Below are 27,088 nucleotides of genomic sequence, written 5' to 3'. Positions count from 1 at the left end.
GCCTACATTGTATAGTTGTTTTTCTGAGATACTAAGAATTGTGAATTATTTTGAATGTACATACATGTTAGAACTACAATATTACTCTGAATTTTGCAGCAACTAGCCTTAAAGAACCATCTGAACAATTCATTTCATATTAAACAGTGTTGCGATTTCCCAGCATGCATTTCAGATGAATACATTTTTTAAGTCGGCAAGAAATGGAAGTCCCTATTGTATCCCTTTTCTTCCCTATCAGCAGTGCCATGGTATGAAAGCGAGGCTGAGGGATAGACTTACTGTGTTTTAAATGGCATCCGCTGTAAATAGTTGTATAAAACTCACTAATTATTAGACTTACTTATACGTTTTTTGTCTACTGCAACTTCTCAGAAAAAGATTTCGCAGTGTTTTGTCAGCAGAAGAATCCAAAAACACATTAATTAACAGTACACTGAAGAGATGTGTCTATCCCTCACAGCCTCGCTTTATTTACGACCGTTAAAAATCAAAGATGGCGCTGATGTCAAAATGAGGTCTGTTGTGAATATCCATACAGCTTCGCGAACAAGAAACAATGTAAGGCGGGACTTGATTTTGTCTATCGGGAACTGATTGGATCATTGGAGTTTGAGGACCACATGGCAAACGAGCGATGGACGTCAGATGGAACATTCTAGTTGATTTGGCGGTAATAGCAAATCTCATTATTTAAGGGGGCGATATTTATTAGACATTCAAATACCTCCGACATTAAACTGGATGTTTTTTATTCAGGTAAGTTGCAAAACGTACTGTCTTTGCTTTAACTTTTTAAATTAGGCTATTATATGCGAACTTAAAACTAAGTTAGCCTATATAGTATAGGCCTACTAAAACACCTTTACGTGCTGAATATTTTTTCTAACAGAATAGATGTTTAGACTGATTTGTTTGGCAAACGTCTCTTCAAAGTGTTGCTCGCCTCAGCATGATGTCGAGAAAACAGACAATTTGCGGCATATTTTGTGTGTCTTATTAAAACTTTTGAGTATAATTCATTTAGCCTACTTTCTTTTTAAATTAATTTTCAAAATGAATTGAATTCATTTACAAAAAGCGGGCTACAACGTTTCTGGCAACACTGTATCAAGATGAAATAGTATCGCTGGTGAGGATATAGACAGGATTTTTTATTGGTAATGTAGACCTACTTTTCTATGTATTTTTCCTATTCTGTGCTATTTCTATTTAAACGGTTCTCTACTTTAATATACTTTATAATGTAATTTATCTCTGTGATGATAAAGCTGAATTTTCAACATCATATTCCAGTCTTCAGTGTCACATCCTTCAGAAATCATTCTAATATGCTGATTTGCTCAATAAACATTTCTTCTGTGATGCTTAATATTTTGAACCGCAATACATTTTTTCCCAGTATTCTTCGATAAATAGATTTTTTTGTAAAAATCTAAATGTCTTTACTGTAACTTTTGATCAGTAGGCTATGCGCCATAGCTGAATCAAAGTATTCATTTCTTTAAAAAAGTCTGACCCAAAACTTATGTAATATAGTAATATTTAAAGGCACTGTTTGTTGCTTACACAATATATCGGTCTATTACATAGGGCTGTAGTAAAATGTAAATTTATTTTATTATAAAAAAAACTATAAAAACAGTTTCCTCCATATAACAAAAGTTTTTCTAGTGACCACGCTTTTCAATTCCTCTCAAGATCTCACTTTGAGAATATTTATGATTCTATAAGACCAGGAATGATGGAGAAGGAAAGTAGGACAAGAGAGACGAAACAGTGGAAGATTAAACCAAATGTGATTTTCAGTTTCAGTTCAAGATCAGTTTCCCCTTTTCCCCCCTTTTTTAGTCTTTGATCTTTCTCCCTTTGTATTCCCAATCCTTCTTCCCATTCATCTGTCCTTCTTAGGGAATCTCAGAGATTTGGGTGGAGAGAGAGCTGACTTGTGAGTCTCAAATCAATCAGGTCTTTTTTTCCTCTTCTCTCACTTGCTGCAATTTGCCGACATCATTGGGTAAGCTCTCTCTCTCTCTCTCTCTCTCTCTCTCTCTCTCTCTCTCTCTCTCTCTCTCCACATTTATTCTGTCCACTGCTTGCATCAAGTCAGCTCTTGCTTTCCTCTCCTCTCCTTCACTCCACCAGGATATTTCCTCCTCCTCTCTCCATATCCGAAACATATTCCTGTTTTTCTGCCCTGCTTTTCCTTCATATCTCCTGGAATGTGGTACTCTTTGGCTTTCACTCTCTGTGGGATCTCCGCTTTGATTCAGGGTAGGTTCCTCACTATGTTCACATGTACATAAATCTGTGTGTGTAGGAAACAATTATTCAGGAAAGAGATGTAGACTGGAACGCAGGTGCACGTTTAAGAAAAAGCAGCTTACGATCTTGTTTTGTTTTTGGTTCTAGCTTATGTGTTCTGTAAACCGGTTTGCCTCTTGGCTACCTCGTGCCCCCAGATGTTTCAAGGTTTTTTTTTTGTTTTTTTTTTACCACTGTTGCAGTTAAGAGAGAGAGAAAGAGGGGGAATCAGATTCAACCAGAGGGATCAAGAAGGAGAATGAGACAAAATTGCTTTGCCATGAAGAATTAGAAGCTGCAATCATAAATTGCACCTTCTCTCCCCCTCCCGTCTTCTCTCTCTCTCTCTCTCTCTCTCTCTCTCTCTCTCTCTCTCTCTCTCTCTCTCTCTCTCTCTCTCTCTCGTTCATTCCTCTAAATCCTTGAGTACATGAGACTGCATGGAGGTGACAGAGGCACAGAAAGCATTTGTAGATTCAGTTCTCCGGCTGTTTCTATGGACATGTTGCTGCAGTGGAGTAGAAAGACTAAAGAGGGAGTGTGTGTGTGTGTGTGTGTGTGTGTGTGTGTGTGTGTGTGTGTGTGTGTGTGTTGCCATGGAAAGCCTTTCTCTATTTTAGCTTTCATTCTTTCCCTCTCTATTCACATGTCTGTCGTAAAGCAGAACTTTTATTTGGGTTGTCAATCTCACACCAGGTCATTTGGATTCATTTCACGTACATTCTCTTAATATGTAATTCTCTTCATAATTTTTTTAAATGTCACATCACAGAATATTCATGGATCTTCACGTTTTCACAGTTGCTGAAGATGAAGTGTTTTGATAGAAATTACGTTTCTGGGTATCAGATTCTGAGCTGACTTTAAAAAAGAAAATAAAAAATTGACTGAAGCTTTAAACCTTCACTTATCAGAAAGGTAAATGGTATTCATTTTAGTAATGTTGCTTCTATTTAAACGCACTGTAGACAAGTAAAATAAATCAAAATAAATTAAATTGTGTGCAAGAGACAGAGTCTTTGCATTTGAAAATTAATTGCATTTTTTCTTCTTTTTGACCATTATAAAAAACATTTTTCAAGAAGGATTCTTGTGAGTTTTATAATTGTTTCTCTAAGAAAAAGTTATGCAGTATCAACCTGATATTTCAATGCTATTTTATTAAATTATATTCATTTAAATGTTATTTAAAAAAATAATCCAGATCCCAAACAGAACATTAGCTTCATATATCTGCATATTTGCAGTGTTTTAAAACGTACATTTTTTAACAGATATTTATTTTATTCGTTCTGCTTCCTACAAACTACATATCAATGCACGTCATGTGATCAGTGAGTGATTATCTATAGTTTATATTATATTATTATATTATCTATAGTTCAAAAGATATTTGAAAGCAATAAAAACCTCCCCTTAAATGTTCCAGTGTTGATCTTTCTGTTTTTGATGAAGAAAACCATGTAATATAATTCCCAGAGAAAAGGTTATAGATAGGCTATAGCAGTCATTAACATGGTGAAGGAACATTTTAACTATTAAATTTAATTATCCTTGAATATAAATAATTTCTTGGGTCTAATTACCCTTCTTGATTGAGTGTCAAGATACTGGTGAACACTTGGCCCTTACTGAATTTACACATTGATGTTTTGATTGAAGAGTAAGAGGTTCAAATGTGTATAGGTGTAATAGGTACAAACATTTTTGTTAAATTCTGTCAATCACTGCAAGGGTATACGGCTGTTTACCTCGCTCCTGTAAACAATGCTTATGGCATCCCTCCACCTTTATTTCTATTTATTTCTAAACCCCAGTAATTATGCAGCCAAGGGGGTTTTCGGATTGTGTCGAGTCTCATGCCCTGTAACCTGTCATATGCTGCTTGATTCTTTGGCTGAACAACACAGAATTGCCCTGAAGGATTATTGATGTCAGTAATGCTACAAGCACTATATATTGTGCGTTCATTGCTGTTAGTGGTCATAGTCAGTTGAGAATGCCAGTGGGAATCTGTTAATATTAAATCTGTTGTTATTGCTGGGGGCTGGCACTGCTTTTCAAGTGTGAATGAGAGTAATCAATTCAAGAGCGGGTCCATTCTTGCTTTTAAACTTCAGATAAATGTATTCTCTTTCATTCAGTCATACCTTATCCACACATGCCATGCACATACAGACTCTTCACACTGCTTTTAACCTCTTTTCTGGGGCTATATTAGGCAGAAATAATTGAGTTTTTAGAATCTATCTATCTATCTATCTATCTATCTATCTATCTATCTATCTATCTATCTATCTATCTATCTATCTATCTATCTATCTATCTATCTATCTATCTATCTATCTATATGTCTGTCATCTATCTCTTTATCTCTATCCATCTGTCTTTCTATTTATCTATCCGTCTGACTGTCTATTTATCTATCTGTTGGATAGATAGATAGATAGATAGATAGATAGATAGATAGATAGATAGATAGATAGATAGATAGATACAGTAGATAGATATATTGATATATGTATATATATATATTGATAGATAGATGGATATATATATATATATAAATAGATAGATGTATCTGTCGTCATACTAACTGTCTCTGCATGTGTGGCTCAGTGAACTGATGTCTTGATTTGAAGTGTCTGCTCTGGGTGGTACAGTACATTCCTGTCTTTCTGTTAGTGTCAGTGCAAGGTCCATACCAGCGGACCCTGTTGAAAAACCTCCTGAAGGATTATAACCCCATGGAGAGGCCTATTGCCAACGACTCTCAACCTCTCACTGTCTTTCTGTCTATGAGCTTGATACAGATCATGGATGTGGTAAGTCACACTTTTTCCCTCTCATTTTTTTTTATTGTCTTTATGGAGTATGGCTATCAGGTATGGAAGCCAAGGTGTATTTGATCTAATTCCTCTAGTCTTGTATAAATGCATATGCAATGTACATTTCAAATGCTACGCATGCTGCTTTCTGAACCTGTCTGAAATTACATTTTTATCTGGTTCTGGATGTTTCATGAAAATCTTTATTCGTTTTTCACCTTGTTTTCCTTTTTGTTGTCATCACCAACATATTGATGTTCTTTGTCTAAAATATGTTTTGAATGTGGCTAGAGCTGAAAATAGTGGTCTAGTTGTGTTTACAGTTGTCATTTTGTGACATTCATCATTAAGCTCACAATGGATTTTAATCTCACTCTAAACATTTTTGCTCATACAGGATGAGAAAAATCAAGTACTGACCTCCAATATCTGGCTTAACATGGTAAGCCACGTCTTAGTAAACTTTTGTATTTTACATAACTAAATGACCTAGTGTTATCTCAATATATCTATCAATGACATCAGTTGTTCTTGGGTCAGTACTTGTTATGCTCAGTTGATTGCATTTGTGGCATGATGTTATTATAAACCAAAAAAAAAAAATTGTCCAAAATTTGTCCTCCCTTTTCTTTAAATAAGCAAAAATCTGGGTAACAGATAATCTGGGTAAGGCACTTACAAAGGAAGTGAATGGGACCAATAATTGCATCACAAAACAAATCACTTACTATCCTTTTCTATTACAACTTTGTTGACATGACAACATTAATGTGAAAAAAATCTGTAAAAATTAAGCGTAGCATCTGTTCTGGCAGGTCACGTTAATGAAGCTCGCATCAGCTGATCCACATCTACCTATAGGAATACGACACCTATCACTGTATACATATACAATCTCCTTCAGTATTATCAGCAGCTATCGTGTTTCTCAGGAGCTAAATACCCTCCTCCATCCCCAGCTCCTTCTCTCGTCAGTCAGGATTTGGCATTCTGATTCCCCCTGAATCAGACTAAGATTCTCTAATTATTTTGAATGAATTAATGATATCTGCTATACATTCATGTTGGTTCTGTTCTGTTTACCCTAAGGGGGGTTATTGCTGCTCTCCCTGCTCTTATCCATGTTAGGCTGCAGAACATAATGAGTTGAGTTCATGTTGAGTTCTTGCCCAGAACAGAACCATAGCGCCAATCCTAACTGTATGCTAATTGTCAATCGTTTTTGACGATAGTGGTCCTGACAGAAATTACTTAAACAGCTTTAAATCTCAAATAACACACACATTTTAACAGATTTTATGAAAGTTCTAAACATTTTACATTTCTGCTTTAAAATCCTCCAAAAATTGGCCTCATTCACTTCCATTGTGAGTCACTGTAAGCTTGATTTTTTTTTAAAGCCCACAAGTCAAAATGATTTTTTTGTGGTATTCAACATTACGCCAATATTAAATCTGGCCTTTTAAAGCATACTAATTTAGAACATGTACGTGTGTTGAAACGGTTCTTTCTCTATATATTCTTTAGCACTGGTATGATCATTACCTTCAGTGGAACCAATCTGAATACCCAGGTGTCAAAAACCTTCGCTTTACCACAGACCAAGTCTGGACGCCGGACATTCTGCTGTATAATAGGTATATAAGCATTTATATTTATGAAACCAGACATTTTTTTCAGTATTATTGCATAGAATAGTAGTATTATTCCCCTGTAAGGTTTTGCTTTTCCTCTAGGGATCTTTTTACAGGATAAACATTATTTTCATCTTTGTCTTGTATCTGAATACTTCTCATTTGTAAGTCGGTTTGGGGAAAAAGGTGTTTGGCTAAATGAAAACAAGTATATGGTACGTCCCTCAACGAGATATGAAGTAATAGATCTGAAACCCAGTATTTACAGTGATCATGCAGGCAGACACTTCAGAATAAGAATAAAATCATTCTGTGAAATGATATACATTCAACTGCAACATCAAAAATGGCAACCCGTGTGTGCATGGGTAAAGAATCCTTGGGAATCAGAATCAGCAGACGTAGGTATGTGCGCTTGTGATTGAGAATTGCGGTATTGGAGCCATAATTCAAACTGTGAGGCTAAACAGAAGAGCAACTACAGATCAATGTACTGAAAATTTGGTCCCTGGGCAATAGCAGATTGTTAGTCGAAGAGCTGGTGTCCAAACAGCTTATTATCATCCTTCGCTGTAGACTTTCTGTTTTTTTAACTCAGAGCTGATTCACATGGGAGCTTGCTGCTTAGTTGTATATTCAATTTAATCATGGCCTCAAGCTAATTTTTGAAAGGCACATTATTCATTCATACCTAGTTATAACCTTATGAACCACAGGAAAATTTTCTCATATTTGCTTTTCGCTTTGAGTTAATCAAAGCCCTAAATCTGATGACTTCCTAAATTTGCATCAAGATTTTGTTCTTACTGTGTCTGAATGTTAATTGTGTCTTTGTCTTTGTGGTTATTGAATGTGAACATTGATGTTTAGTGCTCATGGTTCAAATCTGGCTTTCTGGATCCTTGCATGCCCTCCTCATCCTCTCCCAATAATTTCCTGTCCTTTCCATACTGTTTGTATCAGTGTAACATCAAAATGCAAAATATTAAACCTAAATGTCTAAAATATTCATCTTCTCTTCATTTGCAGTGCAGATGACAAGTTTGACTCCACCTTCAAGTCGAATATTGTAGTGAACTCCAGTGGCTACTGCAACTGGTTGCCTCCAGGTCAGTGTGAACGCTTATGCTTAAGGTTTATGACGCATTTAATGATAAAAGCAATAGTAAGCTGCGGTTCATAACACAAAAACACCAGTGCCATTCAAAGTTAAGCGTTAGGCTATAAAATGATTTTTGCATGGAAATGAACATAGAAAGGAAGTAGGAAAAGGTCATCTTGTTTATGGGAAGTGCAACAGTTAAAGCCCACATGAATATTGTCGGTAGAAGTGCAGTTATACAGACGAAAATACATTTTTTGAAGCCGTTGAAGTATTAAAGAGTTCTCTGCATACCGAGTATGGAAATCAAAGAAACCTATTTCATGTTCCATTGTAAATGATGGTTTATGGGTCATCAATTTATAGATTTGCACATCAGAAACAGGGACGTTTATGGTGCAAATGGAAATAGGGAGTTCATGAATTATGTTACAGCTACTTTATTTCCTCTGAGGGCAGTAGTGCTTAAGAATATGCATTGCAAATGCATATTACGTTTATTTTTGGAAAACTGAATGAGAACGAAAATCTCCCTTTGATGAGAATATGCATTGTATGTATAAGCAATGACATGGTTTCTCCAGTCACAAGATTCTTCAATTCGTGTCTGTGAAGAAAAACATCTCTTTTTTTCTCTCTTGCACACACATGCAGAATCATACACAACAACTCGCTCAGCAATGAAGCTGGAGTCTTTAAATAACCCTCAGAGTCACTGCAGATGCAAACAAACACATTCGCTATCACAAGCAGATCGTGCCCCAATGGCTCGTATTTGCTGCTCATGCTGATTTCATCGCAATTTAGCTTCTGCTTTTCTCTTCCTTGCATTAAAGCAATCCAGTCCCTCAGTAGCAAACAGAAATCAAATGCCTTTTTGAAGTCAAGTCAGGCAGAGAGATGAGGAGAGGAAATGAGTAGGGAGGAGAAGACAGACATAAATAGAGAGAGAAAGTCTCACATCTTGAAATATGTTTATTCACTGTTGGCTTGTTGGTGTGAACAGATTTTGGTAATCCAGTGATCTGGGCCGATGCCAAAGAACACACACGGAGACAAAGTCTGATGCAAAATAAAGCTTTGTTCATTTGCTGCAACTGTTCAGGCGACTGTGTCGGTCAGTGATGTTATACACATGGATGCTGATGAGAACACACTTACAATGAAAGGTGTTACAGCATCTGCAAATCTACCACATATTTATACATTTAAATATAGTGAACTCATTGTCATGTTTTAGAAACCAGTTTGTGAAGATTTGAGCTTTGTGACAGCGTGTTATCCTGCTGAAAGTAGCCACCAGAAGATGGATACACTGTGGTTATAAAGGGATGGACACGGTCAGCAATAATACTCAGGCAGGCTGCGCCGTTTAAATGATGCTCAATTGGTACTAAGGGGCCCAAAGTGTGTATATAAAATATCCCCCATACCATTACACCACCACCAGCCTGAAGCGTTGATACAAGGCAGGATGAATCCATGCTTTCATGTTGTTTATGCCAAATTCTGACCCTGCTGAATGTTGCAGCAGAAATCAAAACTCATCAGACCAGGCAAGGTTTTTCCAATCTTCTATTAATTCTGGTGAGCCCTTGTGAATTGCCTTGCCTCAGTTTCTTGTTCTTAGCTGACAGGAGTTGCACCTGGTGTGTCTTTTAATGCTGTAGCCTGTCTGATTTTGATGTGTTGTGCAAACCTCAGTTGTAACGACGGGTATTGAGTTACTGTTGTCTTTCTATCGGCTCGAACCAGTCTGGCCATTCTCCTCTGACCTCTGGCACCAACAAGGCATTTTCGCCCACAGAACTACTGCACACTGGATATTTTCAGTTTTTCGGACCATTCTCCATAAACCCTAGTAGATCAGCAGTTTCTGAAATACTCAGACCAGCCCGTCTGGCACCAGCAACCATGCCACGTCCAAAGACACTTAACCTTTCTTCCCCATTCTGATGCTCAGTTTGAACTTCAGCAGATTGTCTTGACAATTTCTACATGCCTAAATGCATTGAGTTGCTGCCATGTGATTGGCTGATTAGATATTTGCATTAACAAGCAGTTGAACAGGTGTACCTATTAAAGTGGCCGGTGAGTGTATGTATGCGTGTATACACACAGGAATATTTTCTCATATTTAGTTTTCACTGAGTTAATCAAAGCCATAAATCACAATTTATTTTGTCGAGGTGTGGCTGGTAACACTTTAGAATACTGTTCCGTCATTAATGAATAACTACACAGTGAGTGACAAATGAGTAACGCAATATTAACACTCTATTAACTAACTACTAGTAACTAACAAGGAACTCTTGGGCCATATTCACAAAACATCTTAAGGCTAAAAGTAGCTCCTAACTTGCCGATTTAGGAGAAACTCTTAAAAAAAATGGGCTTGTCAGGAGTCCTACATTTTTGCTCTAATAGTATTTCACAAAGCATTTCAGCGCTAAACCTAGCTCCTAAATCTGTGAAATGTTAGGAGTAGTCAGGAGGACTCCTAAGTCACTAAGACAAAATCACAAACAATCCTAATGGCTGTTGCTGGCAATCCGCCCAAATACACTGTACACAATTGAGGCAATAGCGATAGAGCCTTGGGCGCTGAGCCTTTTCTTCATAAATGCAATACATAGTTTGATTTATAGATTTTAATCTATGATAAAAAAAAAACTTTAATAAATAAATAAATAAATAATATTAATAAATAATAGTATTCTAAAGTGAAAAGCATGATAACTCCCTAGTGATGACTGAAGTCATTGTAAACTTTTGAAGTTTTTGAAAGGTTTTGGATAGTAATTGCTTCCGATGGATTTGGTTACACTTGAGTCATTACTAGTGGGTTACCATGAGCTTCACTTAAAAATACTGATCCAAATAATTAGTAGTTCCTTTAGAAGGATTTGGTAATACTACTAATGGTACTAATTGGTAATACTTACTAGTGGGTTATCATGACCATAACATTAGAATTAATTATACATTATGCATTAATTATGAAACCTGTATATAGTAGTCCTCTGGGAGGTATGAAAAAATAGTAGTTATTGATTAGCTAACAGTGAAGTACCACTTTCGACCCAGCACTATTACTTATTAATTCATTAATCAGAGTTTCTTGTTAGTTAATATAGTTACTAGAGTGTTAATATTGTGTTACTCATTTGTTCCTGTGTGGTTATTCCTTAATAATGGAGCAGTATTCTAAAGTGTTACCGTGTGGCTTAGTGGCTATTGAATGTGAACATTGATGTTTGGTGCCCGTTATTCAAATTGCAAAAAAAAAATATATGTATTTTTGCTTAATTGTCATGCAGATAATGAAAAACAAAATCATGCAATAAATAAATCTTTTTCTTTTTAAATTTGGGCTGAAATGTGAACTGAACATGTTCTTGAAAGGTTTCATGATTTCTCAGTACTCTGATTTTGAATGATATGAACACAGCTGCTATAAGTGTGCAGTGGATTAGAGACTCATTTAGAATGATCTGCAACGAGTGTTGACAGCAAAGTTATTTTCGGAGTAGATCACTCTAGTCTAATATTGACTCATGCACATTTTGCTGGAATTCCTGTTGATACTGACAGGATATGCCCTGTAGGGCTGGTGATTCATATATTTCTGACAGGTTTAAAGCGAACTACCGTGCCTGCATGTGTGTATTACACAGAGCTGGGGTGTGTTTTTGGTCCATTTTGTTCATTTTTGCCATAAAAAGAAGGGTTTGATCATGTTTTGGTTCTGTATCTTTGTTAATCTCAGAGAAATTCAAATGGGTAGTTGATATTAAAATGAAAATTTCACTCACACACACACACACACACACACACACACACACACACACACACACACACACACACACACACACACACACACACACACACACACACACACACACACACACACACACACACACACACACACACACACACACACACACACACACACACACACACACACACACACACACAAGGTAATTCTACATTAAAAAATAATTTGTGAATATATATATATATAATCATTTGTGTATATATATATTCACAAATGATTTTTTATGCAGATTTACCTTGTGACAGAAAAAAGGGTGGTGGAGACCAGTGAAACACATAAAAATACATGATTGCATATCAAATATTACATATCAGCCCAGCTCTTAACAGGTTTTTAGCATGCAACGACTGCTTCACTCAGCTAGAGGTTTCTACTGCGTCATCTCATTCAATATTTTTCACCGTCTTTACTGCTTGCCCCATGCCTCTCATCTGAAGAATCCATTTAGCGGGAGTGGGTTTGCTAGCTCGCTAGCCGTTGTTATTGATTATCTTTTAGGATTAGTCACCTGGTTCCCTGGAGTAGAAGCCGTCGACACGGAAAAGAAAGGCAGCAAAAATCCAGCGGAGATCTAAGGTGCTTAGACTGAGCTGTGTTTAAGTCCTGTATCGATTTAGATTTAGACTGATTTGAAAAAATGACCATTGTGCTCTTGGGTGTAATGTAAACTGCCCTGGATAAGATTTCTCTAAATGTCAAGGTACCAGAGGGTCCAGTTAGCAAATTCAAAAGCTGGTGTCAGTCTAAGTGCTGAGTAATTGTAAGTTGAATGATATTTGTGGTAGTGAAACCTTTGGAAATGCAATACAAGTGAGTCGCAAACTGGCCACCTCCACTTAGTTTCACTGTCAGCGGGTAGGCATATTTTAGTTTGTGCCTACGACACAGTCTTTTTTTTTTTTTTTTTACAGAAGAAGAAATAACCCTCTTGCAAATGTATTATGACTGACATTGGATCCTAGCCACATGGAAGACCCCAGTTCCATAAGTAGGCCTAAATGTAATTAGTGATGTTTCATAAGGCAAATTGCTCATACTTAGGGTTAGGGATTTAAATAGAAATGCTAGATATTAAACTTTGGCATATAAATCGAGACTTAATGCAGTTTGTTGAGAAGAGTTGTGCTTTAACTTTTCGAAGCAATGATACTCTCATCCCCCCAGCCAGGGATGAGAGTATCATTGCAAATGGGTAGTTGACATGAAATACTGACGTGAAACATACACATATTTTGTTGGCTCATCTTTTCCCCATATCTAGAAGAAGCTATTTGCTCTCGTCCTTTCTTTGGTAGGAAGTGATGACGTTTGTGGCTTACGATTGTGGTATGATCAGGCCAAGCATTTTTCAAAGTAGTTCATTTTTTTTGGAAGCCCAAACTGGGAATTGAGTTGCTGGGACCATTTTCAGAAAACTTTCTGGTCTTCATCTGTACCAGAGATTAAAGGGGAACTTGTGTTTCATATCAGAGGCCCAGTACAGAGGTGAATTATTTAGGAACTTTCTGAAGCAGTGTAGATCAGTTTGAAGAGATTTGTGGATGGAGTCAGTACAGCAGAACATAATGTATGACCTGAAAAATGTCACTTTCTTTTGGGAGATCAATATTTCTCTTTTTTTTTTATGGAGTCTTCTTTCTTTTTCTCAGCTCTGGAATAATAGTAAAAAGTTATATTTTTTTTTTACATTTGAAATGCACATGTCTTTTGAAATACTTATGCAATCCTGAGGTGTTGGCTAAGGCAAGCAAGCATCACTATTACTGTTGCTCATTTGAACAAACTAAGCCTGAGGGCCCTATTTTAACGATTTAAACACATGGTCTAAAGCGCAGGGTGCAAGTTGTGTCCAAGGAGTGGCAAGGAGTGTCCAAATCCACTTTTGCTAGTTTAACGATTGGAGAAAATGGTCAGCGCGCAAGGCGCATGGTCTAAAAGGGTTGTCCCTATTCTCTTAATGAGTAATGGATGTGTTTTATGATTTACATGCGTTAAACCAATCAGAGTCTCATCTCCCATTCCCTTTAAATGCCAGTTTCGCTTGCGCCATGGCAGATTCGCTATTTACATGACAGAATTTGATAGTGGAAAGACTGAAGCCGTCTCCAGAGCGCAAACGGAACTGCTCGTGCGTGAGGTAAAAGTGTGCAAGCAGACCATCTATGGGACAAGCCGGATTCCACCATATCTTTATGTACACGATAATAATCTTTTACATTGTAATCCTTTACGCTTCCCTGTGTGTTTAATAAGCAGAGTGTACGCGCGTTGTGGACCCGCCTATAGGTGCACATTACTAACGCGCTCTTTAAATAACAAAAAAAAAAAATGCGCCATTGACTTTAGACTAGGTTTCAGTTGGTCAGTGGCGCAGTCTATTTCTGTTGCCTCAAAATAGCAACGTGCCAACAATGGGCCAGAACACACCTCATTTTCAGACCAGCACGCCCATGGGCGCACAAATGGGCGCAAATGCATTTGCTATTTAAACAACGTGGTGCAGGACGTGAAAATGATAACTGCGTCGGACTGAAACTAGCAAAAAACACTTGCATCGCGCTTGGCGCTGCATTATGCCAGGTGTACGATAGGGCCCTAAGTATTAAACTTCTGTTTACCCTCAATTCGTGCTACAGGCATGCATGATACCTACTAGTCTAGTACACAAGTGATATATGTGCTATTAGTTTAGTAAATGATTGAAATCAGGATGAGTTCTTTTTAGGAGGGCCATTAATTAACCACCTAGCAATCACTCTAAACACTTTCGCAATTGAAAAGTGTACGTACTGCAGCTTGCAGTTGTTCTTCAATAATCTCATTGAAGCACAAGTCTTGTTCACTTACACATCTATGGTGATTCTGTCCTTATGTTTTTTAATATGTTTGCTGCCTGAGAATCACTGTAAAAGGTTGATGGCATGCTGTTCTGTGAAAATTTGCAGGATTGTTCAATCAGTGTTCAGAGGCAACATAAGCCCTATTGAGCTTCCCTTTTCCGACTTCTGTTCCATCTCAAGTGTGATTTCTTCAATAAATATCTAAGTGTATGATTAGGAAGCTCTTTGTGGTTGTGCCTTCGACTGCTGTGCGGTATAAAACAAATTACACTCATTATCTCATCCATGTCGGTCATAATTCTCATTTTCAGGGTTCAAAATGGCTTATTTGCAAGCTGTTTGAAACCATAATGAGTTTATCTGCCTATATTGCAGTATTTAAACTTGAGCGAGTCTATTTAGTTAGTGATATGATTCATCTAGCTGGTGTCTTTGTGTGTGTGTGTAATAATAATGAGAGTGTCAGCCTGGGTATTCGTACTGTGCATAAAGGTCTTTATGTAATGGGGTTTCTTACGGCTCCGCCGTTTCTGAATGTGTATCTTTTAACTGTCTGGTTTTACTCCAGTGAAAAGGTCAATTGGATTTAATTTGAAGTTGGCTGCTGCAATACGGCGCTGATGAAGAAACAGTGTGGCATTTTGAAACAGTACATTCTTTAGGCAGTTTCAATACTGACTCTGGATCAGAATGAAAAGCATAAATATTTTTTTCTCCTATTTCTTCACTACATTACAGGTATCTTCATGAGCACCTGCAACGTGGATGTACGCTGGTTTCCGTTTGACATCCAGAAGTGCGAGCTCAAATTTGGCTCGTGGACGTTTGACGGGTGGCTGCTGGACCTCCAGATGAATGAGGCTGATATCTCTGGCTACATGCCCAACGGAGAATGGGACCTTGTGGGTGAGTGAGTTCAGAAAACATCTCCTGTAAACTTCTCACGATCAAGCAAACATAACACCCACAGGCAGATGTGCACTTTGTGTTGCTGTAGTAACTGACTAGTAAATGACTCAGGCAGTGAGAGGTGAATTTGGCAGCTGCATGTTTAAACGGTTAAAATGCATTCTGCATATTTTTAAAAGTAAAAATGTTTTAAGTAGATTTCACAGGCCTGAGAATAACTCTTACCTCCTATATAGAACAGAAATCTACTTTAGAATTGAAAATTTCCAGCCCTTCTTGTTAAATTCATGTCCATTCATGTTCATTCATAGTCCATCCGATGAGCCTGTTAGTATTCAAATTAATGTAATTAAATTGTGTGGATAAGAGGAAGCGGACTGGAAAATATCTTGCACTGCACAATTCTGTCTCTCACTGACCCTCTTCTGATTTGCTTCATTGCGTAATTCACCATTTTGCTTCTGTCTTGCTGTTCACGTCTGTAATATTATACCAGTCACACTCTTGAACTCTTAAACATTTTTAATTGTTCCACGTACATACTCAATACTAAAAAGACAGAAAAATTTGCATTGTCTTAACATTACAACCCGTTTTGAATAAAAACCAGCTCATGGTAGTAATTAAAACTGGAGGTCAGAGTTGTTTATATATCATCATTAGCTTGTCCAAACTGGTTTAGGTAGTTAATTTGCTGGATTACAGCCATTATAGCTAAACTCAACTTGTGGCTTGTTGCAAAAACTGCTTAGACTAGTCTCTCTCATCTCTCTCAAGACTCATTATAACTTGTAGATTGGTTTAGTTTGAATCCAAAAATTAAGGCTGTTTGCCCTGCTAGTTGGCCAGACTAGTTCTTAAAGGTCCCAAATTGTCAAAACTGGCTTTTTTCATGATAACAGAGGTCAACAGGTCAATCCACAGACAAATACACACAGCCTGCATAAAGTAGCTGTGCCTTTTCACAAGCCATTGTGACTTCCGTATAAATGTGATGTCAGAACTACTCAGTCACCGCCTTCAGTCCCACCCCAAGCACTGCCCACCGTCACGAAACTACATCATTGCACAGGCTTCCGAACAAGATTAATATAAGGGAACAGTGGCTAATGTTTATTTATATAAGAAACGCCACAGCAATTTAGTTCGACCTTAACCGGCTGTTCTGCATATTACGAATGACTGCTTCGTAAATCAGGCACAGTTCAATGCCGGTTTTCAAAGAAGCTACTCCTCAAAGATGCTGCAGTCTCTACAGTTCAGTTTTACAAGTTTACCACAGACAGTTTAAATTAGCGTTAACATTAAATCTGCAGTTCATAGTTTAAATCTCTACAGTTAAAGTTTTACAAGTTTACCACAGACAGTTTAAATTAGCGTTCATAGTTTAAATCTCTACAGTTAAAGTTTTACAAGTTTACCACAGACAGTTTAAGACAGTTTAAATTAGCGTTAACATTAAATCTGCGTGCAGCATTGATGTAATGGTAATTATAATACTCTCACAATAACGCCGAAAGTAAGGAGGTGGTTGTCGCCGATTCGGGGTCTGAGTCCGTCTCGAACATATAAGGCCGGGTAACATTTCCCTCAGCAATGTCCATCATTACAGGTGTTTTATTTACCTTGTTAGTGAGCATCACCAAGCCACAGCAGGCTACAGCATACATGACTCTAGTTACCTGTGATTGGCCTGGCCGTGCGTCACTCAGAAAACAACAGGCCAATCAGAAGAGAGGCTCATGAATATTAATTAGAAAGGCCAAAATCAACCTGTTCTTAGCAGAGCTCCTGAGAAAGGAAACGGATTTTCTGTGAAAAGTTATCGGGATGGTTTTTGGTACTTATACCGCAAATATATATTCTTAAGGACATCAAACCCTAAAATAAAACTTCAGAAAGGTGTACAATATGGGACCTTTAAGTCACAGTCTGAAAATAGTTGTTGTGTTTATGGAACCGGCCCCTGGTTAAAGCAGGCAGGTGGTTCACCTTGGCTAAGCTGTTCGAGTTGGTTAACCATGCTTACTTTAAATGAATAGTTCACCCAAAAATGAAACTTCTGTCATTTACTCACTATCACCACCTGAGTTTTTTTTTCTCTTCTGTGGATCATAAAAGGTGCATTTTTGAAGAAAATCCTTGCTGGTTGTTTTCATGTTATGAAATGGACTACATAAATGACACAAAGCGCCATTGGTTCTTCCGTCTCTCGTGACCAAACATAATAGATGTCAAATCTGATGCAGCACATCTAATAGCAACACATTTCACACAAATATTTTTTTTGTTGTTGTTTCCCCCCTTAGTTTTGGTTTCTACTTTCCTTTCACGTTCTTGAGAGGCTATAGAGGACGGTATACAAAAGTTTTGAGGAACTCTAATGATGTTCACACAAAAGCATGATGCTCAGTCTCAGAGAAGAACTTGCCTCTGGCTGGCATCTGCTGATTAGGATGTTTTTTTTCCCCCTAGTAGATCAAAGGTGGAAGAGCAGCATCGGCCGCTCTTCAGGACAACAGCATCTCTTTGAACATGTTTTTTTTTTTATATACCTTCATCATTATATATTCATTCTTCCCCTTACATGCTGTGTCTAATCAGGTGTGCCTGGCTCAAGAAGCGAGCTGTACTATGACTGCTGTAAGGAACCCTATCCAGATGTGACATTTGTGGTGACCATGCGTAGGCGGACGCTCTACTACGCCTTGAACCTTCTCGTTCCCTGTGTCCTCCTTTCATCCATGACCTTGCTTATCTTCCTACTGCCTGCCGACTCCGGAGAAAAGATCTCACTAGGTATTATGATAGAAAGAGATTATCTACATATTTTGTAAATAAACATGATTGATTTGGGAGAAGAATGGTGTATAGGTTTGCATATCTGGCATATTTCAGTGCAACGGAAAAAATAATTCCACAGCCTTGCCAAGGTCTAGTCACAGAACAGAGAGCTGGGACATGCAACAGAAAATGTGTGGGTGCTCATTTCAAAGATATCTCGTGATTGTGTCATGTCAAATGAACTCTTGGTTTACATCAAGAGCTTTTATCCATGTTTTTTTTCCCCACTCTCTGTCAAGAGACATTTACCATCAAAAAGCATACAGTTCAAAGCAAAAAAAACTGCCATCAGAGATGGTATGGACGGTACTTTAGATATGACTATCAGGAAATGTAAAGAGGCGTGAACTGAAGGGTATTCACAATAAATTTAAGTGGAGAAGCAAAAGACAGAAGCTTAGAGCAACCAAAGAGAAAGGAAATGAGGCAGTTTCCTCACTTCAAGAATGCGTATCACTGCAAGCACGATGAAGGGAAGTCCTTTGCTGTACACTCATATGGCCAATTAATCTATTGATGTAATTAAAGCAGGGATGAGTCAGTGTGCGTAAGATAGAAAGAGAAAGAATGCATTGCACTTTACAGGAACCAGGCCTGCAATATTGAAACATCTTTGATTGATAAAGGATCAGAATATTTAGGACAGACCTAAAAACAAGGTCATACATCATTTTTAATATATGCTTTATGTTTAAGAAGCATATATTAAAAGGGATAGTCCACTCAAACATGAAAATTCTGTCATCATTTACTCACACTCATGTCCTTCCAAATCTGACTTTCTTCTGTGGAACATTGTTATATGGACAAAAAAATTCAATGGGGACCGAAACCGCTTGGTTACCAACATTCTTTAATATATTATCTTTTATGTTCCACAGAATAAAGAAAGAAAGTCCTCTACCTCAAACTGAAAGGGAGTGTTAGTGATACTTCTTTTAAAAAACGCAATGTTAATTTAATGAGTTATATTTATTATTTTGCTTTTATACACCAGTTCAATAAACAAGTTAAGTTTGAGTAACTTACATTTTTGAAACGATACTGGCAGTTATTTTTTTTTCTATTCTTGCTCTGCCAATGGAAACATTTCCAAACAACCAATGAATCTGTGTTTTTGAACAAATCAGATGAGTGAATGATTCAGTGACTCACTCATCCTCACCACTAATGCACAAGCTGTTAGTGAGTGATACAAACAGTGAAATAATTGCAGTTAATTAATCAGCATATCATGAAATTAATCAGCATATCATGGAATTAATTCGTTTTAGATTTTAATGGTAGCCCTGATTTAAAGCTAAGAGTGTTTTTGTTGTTGTTGATGAATTCAGTTAGTCTCATTGGTGACAATTTTACTGAGGTTTCATTATGCCAAGATAGCACTTATAAATCTGAGCAAAAACATATGTAAGAGGAAGGAGGTTGAGTGAGAAAGAGCGGAAGCAGATTTAAACAGCAGATAGAGATGAATGGTTTGTGTGTGTGGTGAGAGAGGAGGGAGAGATGGATAGCAGCTGGAGAGGGAGGGAGATGACTTGAACTGAACTAAAGAGCGATTGAGGAAGAGAAATGGCCTGATGTAATTCACTTTATGTATCACTCCATCAAACGCTGCACTGCCGTCTAATCAGATCCAATCAAATTCTGTCAAGATGAGTTACATCCAATAAGAAGCTGTGGTTGGGCATCTTATGAAGTGCCAATGTCGTACATAACTAGAGAGGCTGTATAACTATGCATTTATTTTAGTGGTCAGCTGATATTGATTTTTTTAGTGGCAGATGCTGATATCTAGACTGCAGGGTTGGAGATTTAATGCCTACTATATATATGATGTATATATACAAATGTAAATACTATACTGCCATTAAAAGATTCGGAAACACTATTTTTATGTTTCTGATTATCTAATGTTTTATTGTAAATACTGTAAGAGATACAGGAACTAGCTTAAATAAGCATTCATTTCATACAGTTTAATGAACTCAATTAAAGAAAAGACACTATAAATGTTTAAAAACGGCCAAATATTGACCAATTAATCAGCCTGGACCTACATATCAGTAAACAATTAATGTCTTAGCAGTTGTGTAGAATTCATTATATGCAATGACATGTATGTTTCATAAAGTCCATTTCTTTTTGTTTTATACATTCACAGGTATTACTGTGCTACTCTCATTAACAGTCTTCATGTTGTTGGTGGCAGAGATCATGCCAGCAACCTCAGACTCCATCCCGCTAATAGGTAAAGCATGCATGTCCATTTTTTGCATATTTTAACATATTTTTAATGCACATATTTTTCCTCTGTATTTTATACAGTATATTTTAGAATGTCTGCCCCACTTAGTTCATTTGCAAAATAAAAACACCGGGCTTTGAATATATTAGTATTTATGCAAGTCTTTGAACTTAATGAAATGTAAAATTTAGTGCACAACGATGTATAGTTTGTGTGTGCTCAGATCCACACACTGCACCACTGAATAATAAATTGATCACTATTCTGTATCATGGCCAAAAGCCCTGGTCTTGGCAACCGTATGCTTGGCTTCTCATAGTAATTTGCAACATGAATCGTAAAAGATTGTTAACTGGAAATGATAGGCAGGTCAGGAGAGAGAAGCAGGAGAAACATAAAAATGAAACAGACCCAGACATAGAGATGATCCTCCATGAAAAAAAAAAAAAAAAGCAATTCACCCCACATTCTCTTTTCCCATCCTCTGGTTTATAGGCCCTCAGAAGCCGCAAAGATGTAATCTTCAGAAATGCGTTTGCTGGAAGAGTGTTCACCTACCGCGCTTTGTCTCTCCTGTCTGCTTCCCCCTCTCCTTTATGATTTAGTTTTTATGGTTCACTCATCTTTTCCTCATTCTCCCTTTCTTCCTTCCGTCACTCTTTTATAATCAATGCCCCTTTTTTGTTACATTTGCCCTGGTTTTTGCTAGTATGACTGGATGATAAAAAGTTATTCTGCTAAGAGAGTAATAAATGAAAGGTTTATGCATACTATATTCTCTTCCTTTCTCTCTTTGTCCTCTCTCTTAGGGCAGTATTTTGCTAGTATAATGATCATTGTTGGAATGTCAGTTATTGCGACTGTGGTTGTGCTCCAATATCACCATCATGACCCCAATGGAGGGAACATGCCAAAATGGGTATGTCTACTCACACACAAACACGTACATACACTGTGCCTGAATTCAGAAATGCTTTTTTTCCTTTAAGCAAGCAACAATGTCTCACATGTCAGTTGCACTGAAAGCAGTAATTTACTTATTCAATGATAATAGAGATAAAGCCAACAGAAGGGGACTAAATGAGTAATTGGATGCAGATGGATATAGATCTGCAATCTGTCTGCGCTGATGAATGACCGTATTTGATCGTATTCTGCAAGCCAATTAGCAGCTCAGCTGATGTGCCCCGGGCCCACTGATCGAACCCCATTCACTTACAAAGCCAAATGCAACAACAAGAGGAAGCTGACAGGTGTATTTACTCAATGAGACTAATATCAATTCTGCATCAAAACTAGATTTTGACATGTTTCTGAAGAAAATGTGAGTGGTCTCAAGTGCATATATGCACCTTCCGTTCAAAAGTTTGGGGTCGGTTGATTTTTGAAATGTTTTTGAAAGTCTCTCATGCTCACCAAGGCTGCATTTATTTGATTAAAAACAGTAATACAGTGAAATATTATTACAATATAAAATAACTGTTTTATATTTTAATATATTTTAAAATGTACTTAAGTCCTTTGGTAGCAAAGCAGATTTTTCAGCAGCTGTTACTGCAGTCTCTCCTGCGTAACATGATGCTTCAGATACCATTATAATTGATGCTTAAGAAACATTTCTAATGTTGTACTGCTTAATATTTTTGTGGACACCATTATACCTTTTTCATGATTACAGGATGAACAGAAAGTTCAAAAGAACAGCATTTGTTTTAAAAAGAAATATTTTGCAATATCTTTACTGTCACTTTCATGGCTCGTTTCCACCAAGCGGTATGGTACGGTACAGTACAGTATGCAATACCAAAATACCATACCTATTTTTTTTGGACCCTTCTGTTGGGTCACCTAGCACAGTAGTCCGGTACCTAAAGGGTGGAGCTAGACTCACTGCAGAATGTTGATTGGTTGACAGAGAAACCTAACTTGCGCGGGCTACAAGGGGAATGACAACACAAGAGGTGCCATTTTTTTCAGCCGTGTTTTTCCTTGCAGCCTGCAGCCTTTGCTCAAACAAAGCTTGTCTTCTTCTTGTGACAAACAGCCACATGCCGCGAAGCAAGAACAAGATTTGCTGTTTGTCCTCCATTGTTGTTTATTGTGTCGCTTTCTTCTTTGCGTGAGAATGACATTGATCTCTACTTTCTTTAAGGGTACTGTTGCCATTGGAAACGCAAGCCGGATCAGGGTTTACCATACCGAACCGTACTGTGCTGTACTGTACTGTACTGTACCGCTCGGTGGAAATGAGCCATTAGAAAAAAAATCGTACTGACCCCAAACTCCCCAAAAGTTTATGGAATTTTTCCAGCAGCAGACAAAAATTGCATGCCTCATTGCTTAGAAAAGTAATAGCACATCCTTAGCCACACGAGTTGAGGATTAACACTGAAGGTAGAGGTTTTTTAAACCCTAACTCGAGGTATGAGCAATAATAATAGTGGTGTGCTTTTCGTAGCATAAAGTCCTAGGATCCTCTCCTGGGATCAGCTTTTAACATCATTCACACCCAATACTCGGCATGTGTAGTTATTGAAAATGTCCATAAGGACTTTCTCTGAACAACCTGGAAAAAGCAATGCTTATATAACAGTGATGGTTGTAATCTTACAATGTAAAGAACTAAAAGAGATACAGTTCAGAAGAAGATGCTAAAAGGAAGGCTAAGGTGGATACTGATCGGGGAAAGATGTTTTTGCAACACTTGTCAAACCCTCAAGGGCTTCTAGACTTGTATTTATAGAATGAAATAAAAGAGAAACTCATTCAAGACTGTCTAGACTAGAGTGTGTTAGTAATACCTGTTCTTTCATTACATATATTCTGCAAGGTCTTTAATACTGCACTAGTGGCACTCATTTTGTTTATGTAACCAAACATGCATTGGGTGATCTTTTAATACACCAAAAATATGTGTGAAGATGCCAAAGAAGGACCTAGTTGCTTAAACTGCATTTTTTTCTGTGAATGATAGCAGTGCCAACACCACTAGTCATACATTTTGCCATGCTTTATGCATCTCCTTGGCCAGGACTTGGCAGTACAACTGAATAATTCCAGCTTGTCACCTCTTTATCTCTCTCTGTGTCATAGTCCTTGCTGTCATATGTTGCTGTTTTACAACAACTTTCCGTCCAAAACTTCACTTCTCTTGACTCAGCAGACACGCTAACTAGTGCTCAGAATTTTTTTTGCATGGATTTGCTTTATCTTTTGCGCAGACTGTGCTGTATTCTTTTGTTCAGAGTGTACGTGTAGAGCATGTGCAATATATAGTTAAAAATGGCTTGACGCACTGCTGTGAAGTGCATGCTTTCTCATACATGCATAAAATTGCCAGCTTACATTTTGCTGGAGGGGATTTTACTTTTAATATTCAAAGCTAATGTTGTTTACTGAGAAAACAGGAAATGGGGGAAATCTGATTTGGTTTTAAAAGTTGGTACCGTAGAGGAATAAGTAAGATTGGAGATTTATATAAAGATAATATTCTTTTAGCTTGAGGGAAAAAATGTGGTATCTCCCAATCTCATTTTTTTTAATTATCTCCAATTACACAGTTTTATTAATTCAGCATTGAATGAATAATACTAACAACAATGAAACTAGTAGCACTAAGAAACCCATTTGGTAGATGGCTTTTATTTTATTTATCATCAATTTTAACGCGTTAAACTCTATTAATTACATGCGCTAATTTGTTCATTTTGACAGCGCTAATAAATATACAGTATAAGAAAATGTGTTATATGTGTTGTATGTTTGTATTTATTGTATATTTTATTACTCAATGTACAAATGTGTGTAAAATGTTTATACAACACCATTGCCCATTCTCTTTTACACATTTCTCCCTCTTCATCTTCCTTCTCTTAGGTTCAGGTAGTTTTGCTCCAGTGGGTGGCCTGGTTTTTACGCATGAAGCGTCCAGGTGAGGGCGAAGACCCTGAGCGCCCTCCTTGTGCCCCCCACTTAAGACGTTGCTCTTCAGGTTCCCAGAGCGGCAGCCTGCCAAACGCACCCGGTTCCGCCTCTGCAGATCTCCATCACCACCACACATCCTCAACGCTCCACCCGCTTCATCCCCAGAGCCTTCTTCAAGCCGCCGCTGCCGCCGGGCACACCCACCATCTCCACAACCAGACCAACAGCGCCAACAACAATGGCAATCTGCTCTACATCGGATTCTCCAGTCTGGACGATGCTTTGCCGCCATCCATGCCAAACAGCATGTCAGGCGTCCCGCGATCTGCGGTGGTGTCGCCCCCAGCGGTAGGCTCCAGTCCGCCACCTCACCTGCCTTCACAGTTCTGCAGCCCTCCACCGCCTCCCACGCCCAATCTGGAGGCCACGGGATGTCCGAGCACGGTGTCTGGCGGTGGTGGAGGCTGTTCTTGCTCGGGGACCAGCGGCGGAGGAGACCCACAGCTTCAGGCTATTTTAGAAGAGATGCGCTTTGTTGCAGACAGGTTTCGCGGACAGGATGAGAACGACAGCGTGGCCGAACAGTGGAAGTTTGCTGCAGCTGTAATTGACAGACTTTGTCTGGTGGCGTTCAGCGTTTTCAACATCATCTGCACCATCTCCATTCTTATGTCGGCACCTAACTTTGTGGAGGCAGTTTCTAAGGACTTCATCTGATTGCTGTGTCGAAAGAGAACGTGCATTCTGGAAACTTGGGTTTGACTGTAATTGGGAAGTATTCTTCTCCTCAAAACAGTGACTCAGCTTTTTTTTTCCAAGACTGTGATTGGAATAATGCAGGATCCCAAGGTCTGAATTGAGAATGCTTCTGATGGGCTAATGTCCTGGAGATTTAAGGCCCACTCAAGACATCTCAGACTGAACTTTGTTGTTGGAACGCTAACGACCTTCACCGAAAGGTGTTTGTAAATGACAAAGGGGTTGGTTCGCTATATGGTAAAATGTTCGGCTATGGAATGAATGAAAAGCTAAACATAAAAAAGTGAAAATACTGCTTAATGACCTTTCAACTGTGTCAAACGCCTCATAACCCGACATGAACCTCTGAGGAATGGCCAGTCGTGTTACTCAAACTTGTGTGACATTGTACATCTAACATCTAGCACAGTACAAAACTTCTCTATGATGTCAAAATATATTTTGGTAACGTTCATCCATGAGTAGGCGAGGAGAGAGGGAGGGAAAGAGCAGACAAGACAGAGAGAAATATTGATACTTGTGGCAGACGTGCAGTGAATGGCTTGTATGAACCCAGATCAAAAATTCTCTTCTTAAAAAATGAAAAAGGCGCTTGTTTCAAGGACAGATGAGAGATTTGGAGAACTGCTGGAGGGTTTGAGTGGTTCAGTTAATGGAGAGATACAGAAGAAGTGAGAGATGGAATTCCCTCCTGACGTGGACAGAGATGTAGATGAATGGAGAGATTAGGGCCTCACAGGAAGACGAGGCACGAGCAGAACAAGGGTAATTAAAGACAAAATGAGACCGAGTGTATTAGAGAAAAAGAGACACAGTCAGCGCAAAACGAAAGAAGGATGGGCTAAAGAAGTGGATCAGACAAGTGGATAAGAAAATGAAAGAGTGATAGGGGAATTAGAGAGGGATGGACAGAAACAGACAGAGAAGGCGGTCGGTGGTAAGTGAGACTCAGCAACATTTACTGGCAAGAGAAAGTATGGCTTCACTGTTGGAGAGAAATAGCACATCATGCCCCAGAAAGCCAAACAGTGAGTGCATCCGTCACAAAACGGATAAGAGAAAAACACAATGCAGAAAGGAAGTGGGGGAGAGAGTGTGGGAAGAAAGAGTGATAATCCCCTGAGACATACTGGAGAAATGGCACAAAGACAGTGGAGACATGGGTAGAATCTCATATCTCCCTTCCTCTTTCCCATCATCTCTGTGAAATGACAGACAGTGTGAGGTGTTCTCAAACAGCAGAGATGATCTTCTGCATATCTAAGTGGGTGCAGAGCCACAAACATAGTAACTGTGCCCTGATTCTCTACTGTCACTTAGTAAGCGATTTTTGAAAAACGCTGTTGAAAAGTGGATCGGACTGAGCACCAAAACAAACTTTTAGCCAGTTAGCAGTAAGGGGCGTGTACACGCATGATGGGGGTGGAGAGAGAGCTCAGTGTATAAGACAACGACTATTGAAAGAGAAATGGCAGGGAACACACAAAAGAGGAAAAGGCCAGGGGAATATAACTTTAAAAAGAAAGGTTACATTCAGGCAAGAGGAAGGACCCATGTTAATATCGGAGAAGCTTTCCAGCGCCGGAGAGACCTAAGCAGGAAGGCCTGAAAATGGAAGCAGAGGTTGCTTTATTTCTTCTTGATACGTGAGTAACGTTGGTTTTGCTGTGTTTCACAGAACTAAGATATGCTGTCTTTTGCTTGAATATACTCGTGTGTCATCTTCGCTGTTTTTTTAATTTGCATTAATATTATTATATGCCTGGAATGTCTAAACCTCCTCCACCGTCTGTTTCAAGCATCAGCTCCCAAAGAGGAGCTAAATTACAATTAGACATTCAACCTGAATTATCATAGT

At 38.2% G+C, this 27,088-nt stretch overlaps 1 protein-coding gene across 1 annotated transcript; it reads left to right on the top strand.

The window, feature by feature from the left end:
* The first annotated feature begins 588 nt into the window (after nucleotides 1-588).
* On the top strand, nucleotides 589-25,539 carry chrna11 (cholinergic receptor, nicotinic, alpha 11). The gene is made up of 10 exons (XM_081375919.1): nucleotides 589-759; nucleotides 4,990-5,129; nucleotides 5,530-5,574; nucleotides 6,660-6,769; nucleotides 7,796-7,875; nucleotides 15,285-15,452; nucleotides 18,060-18,254; nucleotides 20,464-20,550; nucleotides 21,357-21,466; nucleotides 24,424-25,539. The coding sequence occupies exons 2-10, from the start codon at nucleotides 5,052-5,054 to the stop codon at nucleotides 25,186-25,188; spliced, it is 1,638 nt and encodes a 545-aa protein (XP_081232045.1). The 5' UTR covers nucleotides 589-759; nucleotides 4,990-5,051; the 3' UTR covers nucleotides 25,189-25,539.
* Nucleotides 25,540-27,088: the final 1,549 nt, after the last annotated feature.

This window comes from Scardinius erythrophthalmus, assembly GCF_964197995.2.
Source record: "Scardinius erythrophthalmus genome assembly, chromosome: 10".
NCBI classification, from domain to species: Eukaryota; Metazoa; Chordata; class Actinopteri; order Cypriniformes; family Leuciscidae; genus Scardinius; species Scardinius erythrophthalmus.
The sequence above is the reverse complement of the archived record's forward strand: the minus strand, read 5'-3'. Positions and strand labels throughout refer to the sequence as shown.

What these genes read in the sequence shown, in the direction of transcription:
- chrna11 (XM_081375919.1), top strand. Translation starts at nt 5,052, where the DNA reads ATGGAGAGGCCTATTGCCAACGACTCTCAACCTCTCACTGTCTTTCTG. An exon ending in CCAATATCTGGCTTAACATG is followed by an intron (nt 5,575 to 6,659) that starts GTAAGCCACGTC and finishes TATATTCTTTAG; the next exon opens with CACTGGTATGATCATTACCT. An exon ending in CGGAGAATGGGACCTTGTGG is followed by an intron (nt 15,453 to 18,059) that starts GTGAGTGAGTTC and finishes GTGTCTAATCAG; the next exon opens with GTGTGCCTGGCTCAAGAAGC.